Source organism: Sus scrofa, chromosome 9 (assembly GCF_054392235.1).
Source record: "Sus scrofa isolate SSC_HxYL_T2T_F1_AM1 chromosome 9, Sscrofa_HxYL_maternal_Yorkshire_Landrace_v2.0, whole genome shotgun sequence".
In the NCBI taxonomy this organism is placed as follows: Eukaryota; Metazoa; Chordata; class Mammalia; order Artiodactyla; family Suidae; genus Sus; species Sus scrofa.
In genome coordinates this window covers 81,458,308-81,475,942 of record NC_139391.1, presented here as the reverse complement: position 1 = coordinate 81,475,942, position 17,635 = coordinate 81,458,308, and the positions used below count along the sequence as shown (strand labels likewise).

The window sequence follows — 17,635 nt, the reverse complement described above, 5'->3', positions numbered from 1 at the left end:
TCAGTTCATTGCACGGCTGCCTCTTGACTGTCTCTGCACTAGGACTCACATTGTATGGTTCCAGATATATAAGCAGGGCCTGTAAGTCCTGAATGATGAACGTAAATACTGGCTATTTCTCACTCTGCTATGTGTGTATATTCAAATGCTTCCATCCATTTGATCATTTCTGCAATGCACGCTGAGTAGCCAGTTAAAGCTGAGCATTTAACTTGTATGGGCCTAGCTGAGCGTGTCCATATTTGCAGCAAAAACAGATAGCTGCCTTCCATTTTTCTAACTGAACTCCCTTTGTACTGGGATAACAATAGGTCCTGCTAAAAGACGATGCTTCCCAAACTTTTTTGCAGATGTAGCTGTGGCCACAGTTCTGGCCAAGAGCAATTGGACAGGAGTCTTCTGGAAAAGTTCCCTTACAGGGGATATAGACCCAGCCCTTGTCTCTTCATTCTTTCTGCTGCTTGAAATGTGAGCCTGTTAATGGAGATTGCCCTGCTATGTTATGTTGGCCTGAGGATCAGATCCATGCCCAGTTGATGGTGGAACAGGAAGTGCAGGCAGCCTGAGAGTATCTGCTGAGGACTCAAGGCAGCCTCATCAGGTCTTTACCACCCCCTGCTCCTCCTGTTACACAAGATGAAAACCAGTGCCTCTTTCTCTTGTCTAAGCTGACCCCAACCCCTAACTGACAATCTCATTTGATCCTCGCCACCCAATACCCTTCACATCATCACATGCATAAGAGCGGGAAGATTCATTTCCAAATAAATAAGCAACAATAACAAAACTTAATTCACATCGGAGGAGGAAGAAAAAAATAGTTTCTATTCGTCTCCCATAGTCACTTATCAGTCCATGCTAAGTGCTTATAGAGCAAAAATCAACCCCTCCTTTTTCTTTTCCTTCACCTGAGTCCCCTAACATCTGTGGCTCTGCTCTGTCTTGGCAGAGCTGGGCTGGAGGGAGGGTAGGAAACTGAGGGTGGAGTCAGAGTCTGGGAACAAATTGGGACCAGATAATGGGCGCCTCCCTACTCAGGGGAGAAATGGGCTAAACAAAGGACGAAGGAAAGAGGAAGGAGAGAGAACACTTGGAAAAGTGAACTGGTTTCTTTTTTTTTTTTTTTTGTATATTACTCAATGAATTTATTACATTTATAGTTGTACAATGATATCACAACCCAATTTTATAGCATTTCCATCCCAAACTACCAGCACATCCCCCCAACCCCAAAGTTGTCTCCTTTGGAAACCGTAAGTTTTTCAAAGTTTGTGAGTTAGCATCTGTTCTGCAAAGAAGTTGATTGTGTCCATTTTTCAGATTCTACATGTAAGTGATAGCATTTGATGCTGGTGTCTCATTGTCTGACTGATTTCACTTAGCAAGATAATTTCTACATCCATCCATGTTGCTAAAAATGCTGATATTTTGTTCCTTTTAATGGCTTAGTAATATTCCATTGTGTAGATGTACCACATTTTCTTGATCCATTCCTCTGTCGATAGACATTTAGGTTGTTTCCATGTCTTGGCTACTGCAAATACTGCTGCAATGAACATTGGAGTACATGTATCTTTTCAAGTCATGGTTTTCTCTGGATAGATGCCCAGGAATGGGATTGCTGGATCAAATGGTAATTCTATTTTTAGTTTTCTGAAGAATCTCCGCACTGTTTTCCACAGTGGTTGCACCAATTTACATTCCCACCAACAGTGTAATAGGGTTCCTTTTTCTTCACACCTTCTCCAGCACTTACTGTTTGTAGACTTTTTGATGATGGCCATTCTGGCTGGTGTACGGTGATACCTCATAGCGGTTTTGATTTGCCATTCTCTAATAATGAGTGATGTTGAACATCTTTTCATGTGTTTTTTGGCCATCTTTATGTCTTCTTTGGAGAACAGTCTGTTTAGATCTTCTGCCCATTTTTGCATGGGGCTGTTTGTTTTTTTTGGTATTGAGCAGTAAGAGGTGTTTATAAATTTTGGAGATTAATCCTTGTCAGTCGATTCATTTGCAAATATTTTCTCCCATTCTGTGGGTTGTCTTTCATTTTGTTTAGGGTTTCCTTTGCTGTGCAGAAATTTTAATTAAGTCCCATTCATTTATTTTTGTTTTTACTATCATTACTCTAAGAGGTGGATCTGAGAAGATGTTGCTGTCATTTATGTCAGAGAGTGTTTGGCCTATGTTTTCCTCTAAGAGTTTTATAGTGTGTGGTCTTATATCTAGGTATTTAGTCCATTTTGAGTTTATTTTTGTGTATGGTGTTAGGAAGTATTGTAATTTCATTCTTTTACATGTGGCTGTCCAGTTTTCCCAGCACCACTTATTGAAGGGACTGTCTTTTCTCCATTGTATATTCTTGCCTCCTTTGTCATAGATTAGTTGACTGTAGGTGTGTGGGTTTAATTCTGGGCTTTCTATCCTATTCCACTGATTTATATTTTTGTCTTTGTGCCAGTACCATATGTTTTAGGTGACAGTAGTTTTGTAGTATAGTCTGAAGTCTGGGAGCCTGATTCCTCCAGCTCCATTTTTCTTTTTCAGGATGTCTTTAGCTATTCTGGGTCTTTTGTGCTTCCAAACAAATTTTAAAATATTTTGTTCAAGTTCTGTGAAAAATGTCCTTGGTAATTTGATAGGGATTGCATCGAATCTGTAGATTGCCTTGGGTAGTATAGTCATTATGATAATATTGACTTCCAATCCAACAGCATGCTATGTCTTTCCATCTGTTTGTGTCAGCTTTAATTTCTTCCATCAGTGTCTTATAGTTTTCGGAGTACAGTTCTTTTTACCCCACTTACAGCAATGGACAGATCAACCAGACAGAAAATCAATAAGGAAACACAGGCCCTGAATAAAGCATTAGACCAGATGGACTTAATGGATATTTATAGGACATTCCATCCAAAAGCAACAGAATACACATTCTTCTCAAGTGCACATGGAACATTCTCTAAGATTGATCATATCCTAGGCTACAAATCCAACCCCAGTAACTTTAAGAAAATTGAAATCGTATCAAGCATCTTTTCTGACCACAACGCTATATGACTGGAAATCAACAACAAGAAAACAACTGCAAAAAACACAAACACGTGGAGACTAAACAACATGCTACTAAACAACCAATGAATCACTGAAGAAATCAAAGAGGAAATTAAAAAATACCTAGAATCAAATGACAACAAAGATATGACACTCCAAAACCCATGGGATGCAGCAAAAGCTGTTCTAAGAGGAAAGTTTATAGCAATACAAGCCCACATCAGGAAACAAGAAAAAGCTCATATCAACAAGCTAACTTTACATCTAAAGCAGCTCAAGAGAGAAGAACAGACAAGACCTAAAGTTAGTAGAAGGAAAGAAATCATAAAGATCAGAGCAGAAATCAATGAACTAGAAACAAAGAAAACCATAGAAAAGATCAATGAAACTAAAAGCTGGTTCTTTGAAAAGATCCACAAAATTGATAAACCCTTAGCCAGACTTATCAAGCAAAAAAGAGAGAGGACTCAAATCAATAAAATTGGAAATTAAGAAGGAGAAGTAACAACAGACATCACAGAAATACAAAGGATCATAAGAGACTACTATATGCAACTATATGCCAATAAAATGGAAAACCTAGAAGAAATGGACAAATTCTTAGAAAAGTGCAATCTTCCAAGACTAAACCAAGATGAAATAGAAAAGATGAATGGGCCATTCACAAGCACTGAAATTGAAACTGTGATTAAAAAACTTCCAACAGACAAAAGCCCAGGACCAGATGGCTTCACAGGCGAATTCTATCAAACATTTAGAGAAGAGCTAACACCTATCCTTCTGAAACTATTCCAAAAAATCACAGAGAAAGGGACACTCTCAAACTCATTCTGTGAGGCCACCATCACCCTGATACCAAAACCAGACAAAGATGCCACAAAAAAAGAAAACTACAGGCCAATTTCACTGATGAACATAGATGCAAAAATCCTCAACAAAATACTAGCAAACCGAATCTAACAACACATTAAAAGGATTGTTAACCATGATCAGGTGGGATTTATCCCAGGGATGCAAGGATTCTTCAATATCCACAAATCAATCAGTGTGATACACCATATTAACAAACTGAAGAATAAAAACTATATGATCCTCTCAATAGACTCAGAAAAAGCCTTTGACAAAATCCAACACCCATTTCTGATTTAAAAAAACCCTTCAGAAAGTGGGTATAGAGGGAACCTACCTCAACATAATAAAGACCATATATGACAAACTCACAGCGAACATCATTCTCAATGGTGAAAAGCTGAAAGAATTCCCGCCGAGATCAGGAACAAGACAAGGATGTCCACTCTCGCCACTACTCTTCAACACTGTTTTGGAAGTCCTAGCCACAGCAATCAGAGGATTAAAAAGAAATAAAAAAGAAATCCAAATTGGAAAGGAATAAGTAAAACTATCACTATTTGCAGATGACATGATACCATACCTGGAGAATCCTAAAGACACTACCAGAAAACTGTTAGAGCTCATCAATGAATTTGGCAAAGTCACAGGATACAAAATTAACACACACAGATCGACTGCATTTCTATATACTAACAAAAAAGATCAGAAAGAGAAATTAGGGAAGCAGTCCCGTTTACCATCGCATCGAAAAGAATAAAACACCTAGGTGTAAACCTACCTAAAGAACTGAGTTTCTTAAAGGGAAAGGATTAACAGGGAAGAAGGGGCAGGAGGAGAATTTGACCATAAACGAAAATGGCTCGAGCAAATCCCAAGATTCAGACAATAGGAGGATCAGAGTAGAGGGGAAAAAACAGCCTTTCCTGTGTCAGTCTGAGTAGAAAACAGTTCAAGATAAACTGAATTCTAAGACCGATGCCTTTTCAGTAGAATCTATGGCATTATTTGGCTAAGAGTATATTTGTTCTTCTCTCTGTATTACCAAATGCCCTCTTTTACAATCCTGGTCCATGTGGCCCAGAAGGAGTGAGTGGGCCCTCCGCCTCAGGAAGATGTTTGCTCCTTTGAAAGACTTACTACTGTTACTCCCATTTATCATCCAATCAAATAGAGGTAAATAATTTGCCAAAGATCACAAAGTCAGGGCTAAAGGGATAACTCAAACATGGATGTGCCCCCACTGTTTCCTGTAATATCTGACACACAGGAGGTACAGGTGACTCAAGACTAAGTAAAAAATAGTCCTTGCCTTAGGGAGTTGCCAGTCTCTCTGGCTGCCTGATGTACAATAAATACAAGGGAGCACAGAGGAAGAAGTGATCTACTAGGCAGCAGCTTAAATTCTTTCATGATCCTGAAAGCAAACTCTTAATAAAATCAACACCCTTCTGTCTTGACCTATTTTCTAAGAGTTAGCTGAAAAATGATGCTTTCTGACAAGGCTTAGATTTCTGAGATTATTTACTTCCAAACTTGCAGCAATGTTCATTGGGTATCTTCTACATGCAGAGTGCTGGGCTCCATCTTTCTCTAAGAGGTTGACAAATGAAAGAGGAATAGTCCTGACCTTCAGCAAGTTTGCAATCTGGGAAGAAAAAAAAACAAATACAAAAAATTACAATAAACAGTAAAAACAGCTTTGCACATATTGTTAAAAGAGAATCCAAAGTGAAAATAAGGGAGTTCCTGTTGTGGCTCAGCAGCATCAAACCCGATTAGTATCCATGAGGACTGGGGTTCGATCCCTGGCCCTCCTCAGTGTGTTAAGTATCTGGCATTGCCATGAGTATAGGTTGCAGACACAGCTCAGATCTGATGTTGTTATGGCTGTGGGTTGGCCAGCAGCTGCAGCTCTAATTTGAACTCTAGCATGGGAGCTTCCATATGCCATGAGTGTGGTCCGGAAAAAAAAAAAAAAGTGAAAGTAAGAGGAGTTCTTTTGCAGTACTGTAGTTAAGTAGTTATTCATCATTGTCACTGTAATGGTGTAGGTTCTGTCCCTGGCCCAGGAGCAGGCCAGGGATGCAGACAAAAAAAAAAAAAAACAGGAAAAAAAAAAGTGAGAGTATAAGAATACCAGTCTGTTTTTCTTTTAAATTTTTTAAATTATAGTTGATTTAAATGTTATGCTAATTTCTATTGTACAGCAAAGTGACTCAGTTATAAATATATATATATATAAGATGTGTGTGTATATATATATATATATATATATACACACACACATTATTTGTTCCATTATGGTCTGTCCCAGGATTCAGAAAATAGGAGGATCAGAATAGAGTGGAAAAAACAGCCTTTGGATACATTTCCCTGTCCTATAAAGTAGAATCTTGTTGCTTATTCATTCTAAATGTAGTAGTTTGCATCTACTAACCCCAAAATCCCAGTCCATCCCACTCCCTCCTCCCTCCCCCTTGGCAAGTCTGTTCTCTACATTTGTGAATCTGTTCTGTAGATAGGTTCATTTGTGCTGTATTTCAGATCCCACGTATAAGTGATATCCTATGCTATTTGTCTTTCTAACTTACTTCACTTAGTATGGCAATCTCTAGTTGCATCTATGTTATTGTGAATGGCACAATTTTATTCTTTTTGTGGCCGAATAATATTCCATTGTATATGTACACATCTTCTTTATCCATTCATCTGTCAATGGACATTTAGCTTGTTCCATGTCTTAGCTATTGCAAATAGTGCTGTCACAAACATAGGGGTGAATGTATTTTTTGAATTATAATTTTGCCCAGATATATTCCCAGGAGTGGATCATATGGTAATTACTAGTTTTACTTTTCTGAGGAACTGCCATACTGTTTTCCATAGTGGTTGCACAGTCTCTTTGGATCTAGACCTTTGCTCTCCCTCATAGGTTGTATCATTCATTTACTCACATATGACAAAATACTTATTGAGTCTTTACTACATACCAAGATCTGTTCCAGGCCCTGGTAATTCAACAGAAATCAAGACACAGTGTCTGCACTGGGTCAGGGGTGGGGGTGCCTAACAGACCAGTCCTTCTCAGGAGGCAGAACTGGGGAGAGGACAAATGAGGCTGAAAAAAATCTTACTTTTTAAAAACTTTTGAGGCACAGATATACATGAGGTAGATAAACAGATACACAGCATATAGGTGGTAGTAAAATTTCATGTGGGAGATGGTAATTAGGAATAAAACATCTAGAAAAGCTCCTTAGGAGGCAATAATAAAAATAATAAGAAGAGACATATAGACAACTTAGCAATTTCAATGCAATGGGATAAATGCTGTGATAAGGATAAGCCAAGAGGACTGTGAGAACACAAAGAAGGGATACCTATCTCAGGCTTGGAGAGATAGGAAGACTACCCAATAGGCAACAGCTCAGCTGAGGCCAAAAAGGTAAATAAGAACCTGAGAAGGGATAGTCAGTCATTCCAGAGATATGGAGGATTACATGTAAAAGTCCTAGGGTTGAGAGAAAAAGCCTGCCTCATTAATGGAACTGCACGAGATTCATGAACCTCACCAGAAAGTTCAAGTTTGAAAGTGGAAAAGATAAGATGAAATCTCTACTCTGACCCATTTACCAAATAACTCATACGATTGCCTCTGTAGTGGAGTCCAAAGCAGTAGAAGTCTCTGCAGCAAGTCAAGACTGTGGGGCAAGCTGCTTTTCCACTTGGGCCTTATGTCAGAGGTTCTAATGAGACCCAGAATGTCTGTGACAAATGGGGGATATATATTAGCATCTGGTGAGTGATGTAAGGAGAATCACAATGTAGAGTAGAGGATTTCGTAGCAAACTCACAACTTCTTTTGCAGAAAACTGTCCTTTTGAGAAATAGCTTTTGGCTTGCTCTGAGGTACAAGTAAGGAATAAATGCCTAACCATGAGATATCAAGTAACTCCATGACCTGAGCTGCCTATAACAAACTGGGTGCTGACACGCTAAGCCATAAATTGAGTATATACAGCAGCAATCTCGTAGCAAGTTCCATGACTAGATGGCTCATACTCTCTCACACCTATTTTGGTTGCATTACATCTTTTCCTTCAATCCACTTTTATGCCCCCTGGGAGCTTGAATGACTGAGGAAAAATCTCAGCCCTGGGTTGCAGATATTTCTGCGCCACATGCTAGCACCAACCAGAGTGAACGTTTGCAGCACTGCAATTGTGGGCAGAACCTCAAACAGTTTGATTGTTCACTTTGTACCAGAAGATGGACAAAAGTATGTATATACATTGATTTATGGGCAGTTTTTAACTGCCAAGCCAGATGATGAGAGAGTTAGGATGAATCTGTCAGGGCACCAAGTGTGAGATTACTTATATCTCATGTGATGGGTCTTCAAAATCATCCATTGCAGAGGAGTTTCCCAGCAATCATTTGAATGAGTTAACATGGTGTGGGGATGTCAATCAATCTCTCCCCAACCACTCCAGGGTTTACTCAGTGGGCCAAGTACAAAGTGGCCATGATGGGAAGAATGACCTGGGTCCCACTCTTGCTGAACACCCCATCTGCCAACATCAGAGATCAATGCTGAGCCCATTGAGGTGGCAGACTGATGACACTGATCTCTTCCCTACATGGAGGAGACAGGAGGTTCCCCTCATTGAAATAGACTGTATTCTGGCTATGAAATAGCCTTTCCTGTTTTAGTTCCCTGCCAGAACTGTAATTTGTGAACCTCTGGAATGCTTCAGTCATCTTCATGGCATTATGTAAATATCGCTCCTCATCAGGGACCTCATTTCATAGCAGAAGAAGTGCACAATGGCTCCTACCAATGAAGTTCACTTGTCTTCCAATACCTATCACCTAGAAGCAGCTGACCTAGTAAAATGGTGGAACAGCTGACTGAAGACTAGTTATATGCCAGCTGGGAGATACTCTGAAAGAATGGGGTTCTAGTTTACATGATGGAGTTCAAATTTTTTAATCAGTGACCAGTAGATGGTACTATCTCTGCCATAGACAGAATACAAGGGTCCAGGAACTAACATATGAACTTCCACGTAGTTCCCATCACTACAAATAATCCAGTGCAGAATTTTTTTTCTTTTTTTGGATTTTGTCTTTTATAGGGCCACACTCAGCGGCATATGGAGGCTCCCAGGCTATGGGTCTAATTGGAGCTGTAGTGACCAGCCTATGCCGTAGCCACAGCAATACCAGATCTGAGCCGAGTCTGTGACCTACACCACAGCTCACAGCAACACTGAATCCTTAACCCACTGAGTGAGGTCAGGGATCGAACCTGCAACCTCATGGTTCCTAATTGGATTTGTTTCCACTGTGCCAGGGCAGAACTTTTTATTTCTGTCCTGGCAAGTCTGGATTTTTGTCAGTTTGAAAGGGAGAAATTTCTCTCATCAGTGGACACAACAATGGTTCTAGTGAGTTAGAAATTGAGACTGACCCCTAGCTCCTCATGCTGCTGAGGAAAGTAAAGATAAGCATAACCTACTGCTGAGATAATTGATACTGATTATCGAAAGAAAATTGGTCTGCTGCTCTGCATTGGAGCAAAGAGGACCATTTGGAATCCTGGGATTTCTCTGCCAAAAAGTAGGTCCACTGAAGATTCTGACTCCTCAGGAATGAAGGTTTAGAACATTTTGATCTTCTGAAGTTATGGCTGAGAGTCAAAGAAACATGAAACGAGTAATGTAAGAAGGAGATTATCAATGTAAATTTATGCCCCTGTGACAAGCTATAGAAACAATGACTAAATGGCTATGTTATTTCTTCTTTGCTTGTATGAATGAATATTATGTCTGTGTATTTGTAAATACAAATTTATTTTTCTTGCACACCCTTTCTTTAATAAGTAAAATTTATAATTTAGTCTCTAAAATTTACACTTTAGTCTCTAGTCTAGGTGACCAAATATTCAGATGGAACTGTGACTTAATTTGGGGAATAATTATTATATCCCAAAGATAAATTGTGTGACTGCTAATGAAGGTGGATTCATTTATTGCTGGAATTTTAGGCCCCTCATTTTGAGAAAAGTGTAAGAATATCTTTATTTCAACAAAGGATATTTGCATTTCTGGGTGAAAACATAGTTTTTTGGTCATTATTTGGAAGATGAATGGGCTTTGAAAGGATGTGTTATGCGCACTGAGTAGCCAAGGGATGGTTTGTCAGTTACTGTGTTATTGTCCCTAAGCTTCAAATCTACCCTTCTATACTCTGATGTTGGGGTAAAACAACAACCTGTTTCTGCTTTGTTACACAGCTTTGTTAAGATTTGCTGATAGATGGTGCTTTGCCGAGACCAACTCCGCAGGTGAGACACATTTATCTTAATTAAAGGTGGGAACCAGGGGCGTCAAGGTCTCAGGGACCAAGAGGGCCACCTCAAGAAACCACACTTTTATTGTGCTCTTTAGGATTACATCAAGGAAGGAGGGGATTGTAGGTGCAGGATATAGGGTTTTTTTTAAAAATTATTTTAGAAGTTCTGTTATTTTAAAAGTCACATAGCTGGTAGATGGTTAAGCTTTTATTCTGATCTTAGGCATTTAACAATCATTAGCATTTGAGGAAGCTTGGTGTTAGCTGTCTATGCAGGGCATCTAGAGAATCATCATTATGCTTCTGCCAGCAGCATGCCTATCTGTGACAAGCTTAGATTTGCACCTCTTTCTCCTTGCTGATGCACATTCTGCTAACGACCGCTCATAAACCTCCTGGGGCCATGATGTTCCTCTTTCTCTTATTTTAACAAGATATATCATGCTGTGCAAAGGGCGTGCCAATCTGCACAGGTCCGGTGTGCCTAGACCAATGCATTATGTTCTCATTCAGCTGACCACATGAATAACTTATGCCTTTTGGTCTTCGTTCTTAAGCTTAAGTCATTTACCAGCACTGTGACTGTTTTTCAAGCACGAATGTGGGGTAAAGCAGGACAAGATGGAGTTTTCAGCATAGAAAATAGAAGCAAAGAGGCTAAGAAAAGATTGTAGAAACATGTCTCCCGACAGTGCTAAAGGAAAACTACTAGACAGGTAGTGGAAGAAGAGGCTGGCTCCCTCCTACTGTGCTTTCTTACTTGCTCTCCATTTCTATTAATGTCACCTCAGCCTCACTTCTTCACTCCAGAAGTGGCAGCCATTCTCCAACATTTGCAAACTAGCCCCATCAGACCATCTCAGAAACATGAGCACCAGCTGTCCCCTGCCCTCTCCTGGGAGGTCTGAGCGTCACCTGCTCAAGTCACCATCTCTAAACCTCCAAAGTTTAGTTATTTCAATCTCTTCTCTTATTCTTCTGACCTTAGAATTGATAGCTGCATCCTGGAATCTCTTTGATATTTTAATATTTTCTTTATCAGTTCTCCAATAAGTAGTTGGCAATTTTTTATATTAAATTATCTCAATGGCAGTGCCTGGTGTGCTTTCTGTCTCCTGAGTGGCCCATAACTGATGTAAAAGATAAGCACTGACTGATCATGAAACATCTTACAATATCTCGAAGAAATTTGGACTTAGCCTCAATAAGATGATTGAAGAGTTTTTCATCAGGTAAATAACACAATCAGATTTGAATTTGAGAAAAATTATCCTGGCTACACTCAGAATAGTTTGGAGGGGTCAATACTAGAGGCAGTTAAGAAGGTATTGCAGAAACCCTGATGAGCTGCTGGCTTGAACTGAGAAGGGACAGTGTTGATAGGAAAAACTGAATGGATGTAAGAGCTGTGAAACGCTAGTTAGAATCAAGCATTGGTGGTGGGTTGCATAAAGACGGGTAGGAGAGAAAGGAATTTATTTCACGTGGAGGTGAGCAAGGAAGCCATCAAGGATGACAACTGTCTCTGGTAATCAAAGCTGGTGATTTAGTTCAGAAAAAGAAGCCCAAACACTGAAGGGTAATCAGGTTTAAGGCAGTCAAATCAATTCGGTTTTGAACTGTGTCTTTGTGTCTTAGGACATCTCAGGGTGGTTGGATTCAGGGATATGGAGCTCAAGAGGAATAGATTTGACCTGGATACAGAGACTGGGGAGTCATCGAAATGCCTGGTAAGAGAGCAGAAGGAGTTGGTGGAATACCCAGGGGGAGAATGGAGTGAGAAAGGGTCTAAGGCCAAAACTAAAACAAAATGTGAGGATGTTGGGTGTGGTTCTTACAGCACCCAGGTGTATTTCTCTCTGTTCCCAAATCGAAAAGGTACTCTTAGCTCTGTTCAAATTTAGGGCCATTTGTGCAACTTCAGGACTTTAGGAAATTAGCTTCACAATCTCCTCCCTTGGGGAGAGTTGCCATGCTATCAGCTCACTGCATACGGGATTCTAGCAGAGACTGCCATGTTGGTTGGCATGACTCCTAGGTGGCCAGGGTAGGGTGCTCATCTATGAGGAATCGATGCAGAGGTGAGAAACCTGTGAGCAAGGAGGGACCCTCTGAGAGGGTAAGACCACTGGAAAGCTGTGTCTAAAGGGCCGCTTGATGAGGACAGGACCAATAGGTGCTGACCCAACAGGAGACCAATCTGTCACCTTCACCAATTCAATTACATTTTCCTTTGGGAGGAAGTATAATGGTGAGTGGTTAAAGGCATAGGTGCCTGGAGTTCCTGCTGTGGTGCAGTGGGATCAGTGGCATCTCTGGAGCGCTGGGATGCATGTTCGATCCATGGCCTGGTAGGTTAAAGATCGGGAGTTGCTTCAGCTGTGGCTCAGATCTGATCTCCGGCCTGGGAACTCCATGTGCACAGCCAAAATAGAAAAAGGAAAAAAAGAGAAAAAAAATAAATAAATAAGGCGCAGGTGCTAGGCAAACTGAAAGAGTTGATCCTAGCTCTTGCATTTAGCAGCTGTTTGACCTCTAGAAAGTTATCTCACTCCTCTAAGTTTCAGATTTTTCATCTATAAAATGGAGAAAGTAATAGCAACCCCATAGTCATAGACAAGTTGAGATTTAAATGAGAGTTCCCATATACATCCCAATGCCTGGCATATAATAAGCCTTCTCTGTTAGCTATGTGTGCTAGATGAAGTTTATTGCTTCTCCTCTCCAACGTCAGCCTGTATTACCAACTCTATGACAACGGAGACTTAACTATTTCTCCTTTGTGGTGAGCAGTGTTAAGCTTTGTCAGTGCAGGTTCATTGCAGGAGGGATTTCTCTCCCTGATTATAGTGTGCTGCCATTTTTGTTTCTTGGCTTCCTGCTGTGTGGCTATCAGTGACAGGTGTGTATCCGGTGGTACTCTGCCCCAGCTGTAGCATCCCAGGGCTCTTTGTACTCTGCCCACAAGTAGGTTTCTGATGCTCCAACTCGCTTTGCATGCCTGCAGCCAGCCTCAGCCAGCCTCAGCCTGCCGGCTGTCCCTGAGTTGTTTCCCAAGGCCTTCCAGACATGCATACTGCACCCCAGGCTGAGTACTGCTCTGCCAGTGAGTAGGATCCCAACATCCCAACTTCCTCTGCAAGCCTGCCTGCCAGCCTCAGCCTACTGCCAAAAGGTAGTTTCCTGCTATCCCAGCAACTATAGCAAATCTCTCTGCTGTTCTGTGGGCTGCAACCACACTTTCCCCAGTGAGCTTTGAATCCCAGCCTTGCAGAGGGGCCCTCGTTCCCACTTTATCTTTCCTTGGGCACTCTCCCTCAGCCCTGACTATTCTAGAGTTCTCTTTATAGCTGTAGAGTTAGTTCTCTATTATATTTACTACTTTTATATTAAACTTTTCATATTCAAATTAATGGTGGTTTCTGTCTCCAGAATGGACCCTGAAAAACTATTTTTAGGTATTATTTTTTCAACAAATATTCTGTTTTTGCAATGTGGGCAGCATGGTTCTAAGTAGCAGTAAAACAGCAATGAACAAGACCAAATTCCTGTCCTATGGAATTTGTATTCTTTATAGGGAGACAGATTGAGGCATCGGAGTTAAATGATATTAGATGTCTCCTTGGCTCAAGAAGGCAAATGTGTCTCTCATGTGTTTCATAAAGCTAAATTTTGAGATAAAACTCTTATCTCCTCCCCACTGGAGAAAAGTTGGTTTAAAATATTGACTAATCCAAATCTAGTTCTTTCAAATGTCATTACCGTAATCTTTTTGTTTAATCATATTTTAAAATCGAGTTCCTTTTGAGTGAGCTTATCTTGTAAGTTCATTATGATACATACTTTAAAATTTTTCTAATCTTATATCCTGGTGCTTGGCTCCTCTTTCAGTCATCCAGTGTGAGTGGCAGTATTCAATAGATATGTCATTACCATATCTAGAGAGTTATTCTTTCAAAGTTGCTTAGCAACAATTATTCAACTTTCAGTTCTTATCAGCTTTTGCACTAAGATGTTTTGAAACCCTGGAGAGGGTGTATTTCACCCTCATACTATTTCAGGTATCTAGCATTGAACGCTATTATTTCTTAGTTAAAATAGCACAAGTTAATCTTACAACTTGTACAAAAATGATATAATTATTAAAGCCCATAATAATTGGCAAATGAACCCAGCATTTCTGACTGTTTCCATCAGACTTAGAGATATCCAGAACACAAAACTAGTTGGAATAAGTGAATTTGTGTTTCAAATTCACTAATCTTAAGAGTCAAAATATACTTCTTAAATAAATTCTGAAAATGAAAGAATGAAAAATGAGGTTAAGCTAGATAAATTACCAGCCTCTTCAAATTTAATAATTTTATACGAATCTAATTGACATTAAAAGGTCCTCTAGTCTTTTCTCTATCAGATCTCTTACCAAAAGAATAAAATCAGAGACCAAAAAGAAAATGCAAACAACCCTCAAGTGTCATTGCAAAGCCAAATTTATCTGACACACATCAACGTAAAATGATGCCAGGGGCTAGAAAACAAAGACCTTCATAAAAGATGAATTAAAGTTATAAGTACTGACCCAAAAGTACCATTATCTTTATTTTCCCTAACAAACAGGTATATTCTTATACTACTATACTGATCAAGTTCATGAAATGTCATGAATATAAAAAATTGTGGAAGGTTGGTTTATGCTGTAAGAAAGAGGGGTGCTAACTACGCTAAATGAAAGAAAGCTTGTGTTTGATCCTTACTTGAAATTAAAATCATGGTTTGTTGTTGTTTGTTCTTAGTAAAGAACTCAATCTCAGAAATTTGTCAAAACTTCCTAGAGAGGTGTTTAAAACTCTCTAACCCTCTAAAATGTTCAGGCCCTATCCTATACAGAATTTTGAGAGTGGGCACCAAGTAATTTGAATTTTTTTTTAATTCAACATCATACTCAATAGTGAAATGTTCTTTAATAAGACCCATTATGCTATGTATGGGGAGGGGGGCTGGGAGTCATCAATATCTTCTTCCTATAATCTTTTTTTTTTTTTTTTTTTTTTTTTTTTTTTTATTTAGGGCTGCACCTGCAGCATATGAAGGTTCCCAGGCTAAGGGTCAAATTGGAGCTACAGCTGCCAGCCTACACCACAACCACAGCCACAGCGACACAGGATCCAAGCCACATCTGCGACCTACACCACAGATCACGGCAATGCCCGATCCCTAACCCATTGAGCGAGGCCAGGGGACAAACCCAAAACCTCATGGTTACTAGTTAGATTTGTTTCCGCTGAGCTACAATAGGAACTCCTCTTCCTATAATCTTAAGCAAGTTTTCCAAAAGGTTTTCAGACAGTCTATTTAGAGATTTTATTATTTCCCTTCTTCTTTCACTGTTATTTTTTTCCCCCTTGGCTGTTATTTTGAAGAGCTATCTTTCCTACTCCTATAGTTTTCACTAGTTTAAAAAAATCATCCATGTAGAGCTGAAGAATAATGTATAAATCATCCATGCAGAGCTGAAGAATAATGATGTACCTTCACATAAACATCACTCTGTCAAAACATAAAAGCTTGCCACTGAGGACCCCAGAAGACCCCTATATATCCACTTCTCCAAATTTGTTCACTCTCCTGGAAATATTCATCCTCCTAATTTTTGTGACTGTTATTTCCTTGCTTTTCTTTACAGTTTTACTGCTAATAAATGCATTCTTTACAGTTTTATTTCACTTTGCCTGTTTTGGAACTTTGTACCAATGGATTCATACCTTATGTATTTGTATTTGATTTCTTTCTTTCAGTTAGTCTCATGAAAAGCAATGCTTCATTCAATTTCATTACTACATGACCATACCATAATTTTTTATCCATTCTCCTGTTGAGGGACATTAGGACTGTTTCTGGTTTGCCACTGCTAAAATAATTCTTACATGAACATTCTTGCAGAGTATCTTAATCCTCCACCAATGTATATACGATTATCTATTCAAGTCTTTTACCCATTTTTCAAATGGGTTGTTTTGCTGTTGAGTAGTGTAAGTTGTTTGTATATTTTAGAAATTAAGCCCTTCGTCAGTTGCATCGTTTGAAACTATTTTCTCCCATTCCATAGGTTGTTTTTGTTTGTTTCCTTTGCTGTGCAGAACTTGTCAGTTCGATTAGGTCTCATTGGCTTATTTTTGCTTTTATTTCTTTTGCCTTGGGAGACTGACTTGAGAAAACATTTGTAAGATTGATGTCAGAGAATGTTTTGCCTATGTTCTCTTCTAGGAGTTGAAAGGTGTCTTAGGTTTAATAAGTCTTTAAGCCACTTTGAGTTTATTTTTGTGCATGGTGTGAGGGTATGTTCGAGTTTCATTGATTTACATGTGGCTGTCCAGTTTTCCCAAAACCATTTGGTTAAAAGACTCTTTTCCCCATTTTATATTCTTGCCTCCTTTGTCAAAGATTTGTCGACTTTAGGTGTCTGGGTTTATATCCGGGTTCTCTATTTTGTTCCATCGTTCTATATATCTGTTTTGGTACCAGTACCACACTGCCTTAATCACTGTGGCTTTGTAATAGTGTCTGAAGTCTGGGAGAGTTATGCCTCCTGCTTGGTTTTTGTTCCTCAGGATGGCTTTGGCAATTCTGGGTATTTTATGGTTCCATATAAATTTTTGGATTATTTGTTCTACTTCTGCGAAAAAGGTCATGGGTAATTTGATAGGGATTGCATTGAATCTGTAGATTGCTTTGGGTAGTATGGCCATTTTTACGATATTAATTTTTCCAACCCAGGAGCATGGAATATCTTTCCATTTCTTTAAATCTTCTTTGATTTCCTCGATTCATATTTTACAGTTCTCAGCATAAAAGTCTTTCACCTCCTTGATGAGGTTTATTCCCAGGTATTTAGTTTTTTTGGGTGCAATTGTAAAAGGCATTGTATTTTTGTATTCCTTTTCTAATATTTCATTGTTAGTATACAGAAATGCAACTGATTTCTGAATGTTAATCTTGTATCCTGCTAATTTGCTGAATTCATTGATCAGTTTGAGTAGTTTTTGCGTGGCATCCTTAGGGTTTTCTATATATAGTATCATGTCATCTGCATACAGTGACAATTTTACCTCTTCTCTTCCAATTTGGATACCATTTATTTCTTTTGTTTGCCTGATTGCTGTGGCTAGGACTTCCAATGCCATGGAATTTCAGTTTTCTCCAAAGTTTTAAACATCATTTGTGAAATTGCTATCTAATTATTTAATACTTGTTATTATTTTAATACTTCTATACATTTTCATGTTAGTTAATGATAAATAGAAATGCAATTGTCATATAGAAATTTTTGCAACTTATTCATTCTAATAATTTGTAGATTCCTGTAGATTTTCAA

General features: G+C 39.1%; 1 protein-coding gene across 1 annotated transcript in view; it reads right to left on the bottom strand.

Annotated features, from left to right (window-relative positions):
- Positions 1-1,104: 1,104 nt before the first annotated feature.
- The window catches only part of SDHAF3 (succinate dehydrogenase complex assembly factor 3), a 96,885-nt gene continuing 80,354 nt past the window's right edge, over positions 1,105-17,635 (bottom strand). The window contains exon 2 of the mRNA XM_084977082.1: positions 1,105-5,551. Coding sequence (XP_084833208.1) covers positions 5,372-5,551 — 180 coding nt within the window. The 3' untranslated portion in view covers positions 1,105-5,371. The remainder of the gene's footprint in view (positions 5,552-17,635) is intronic.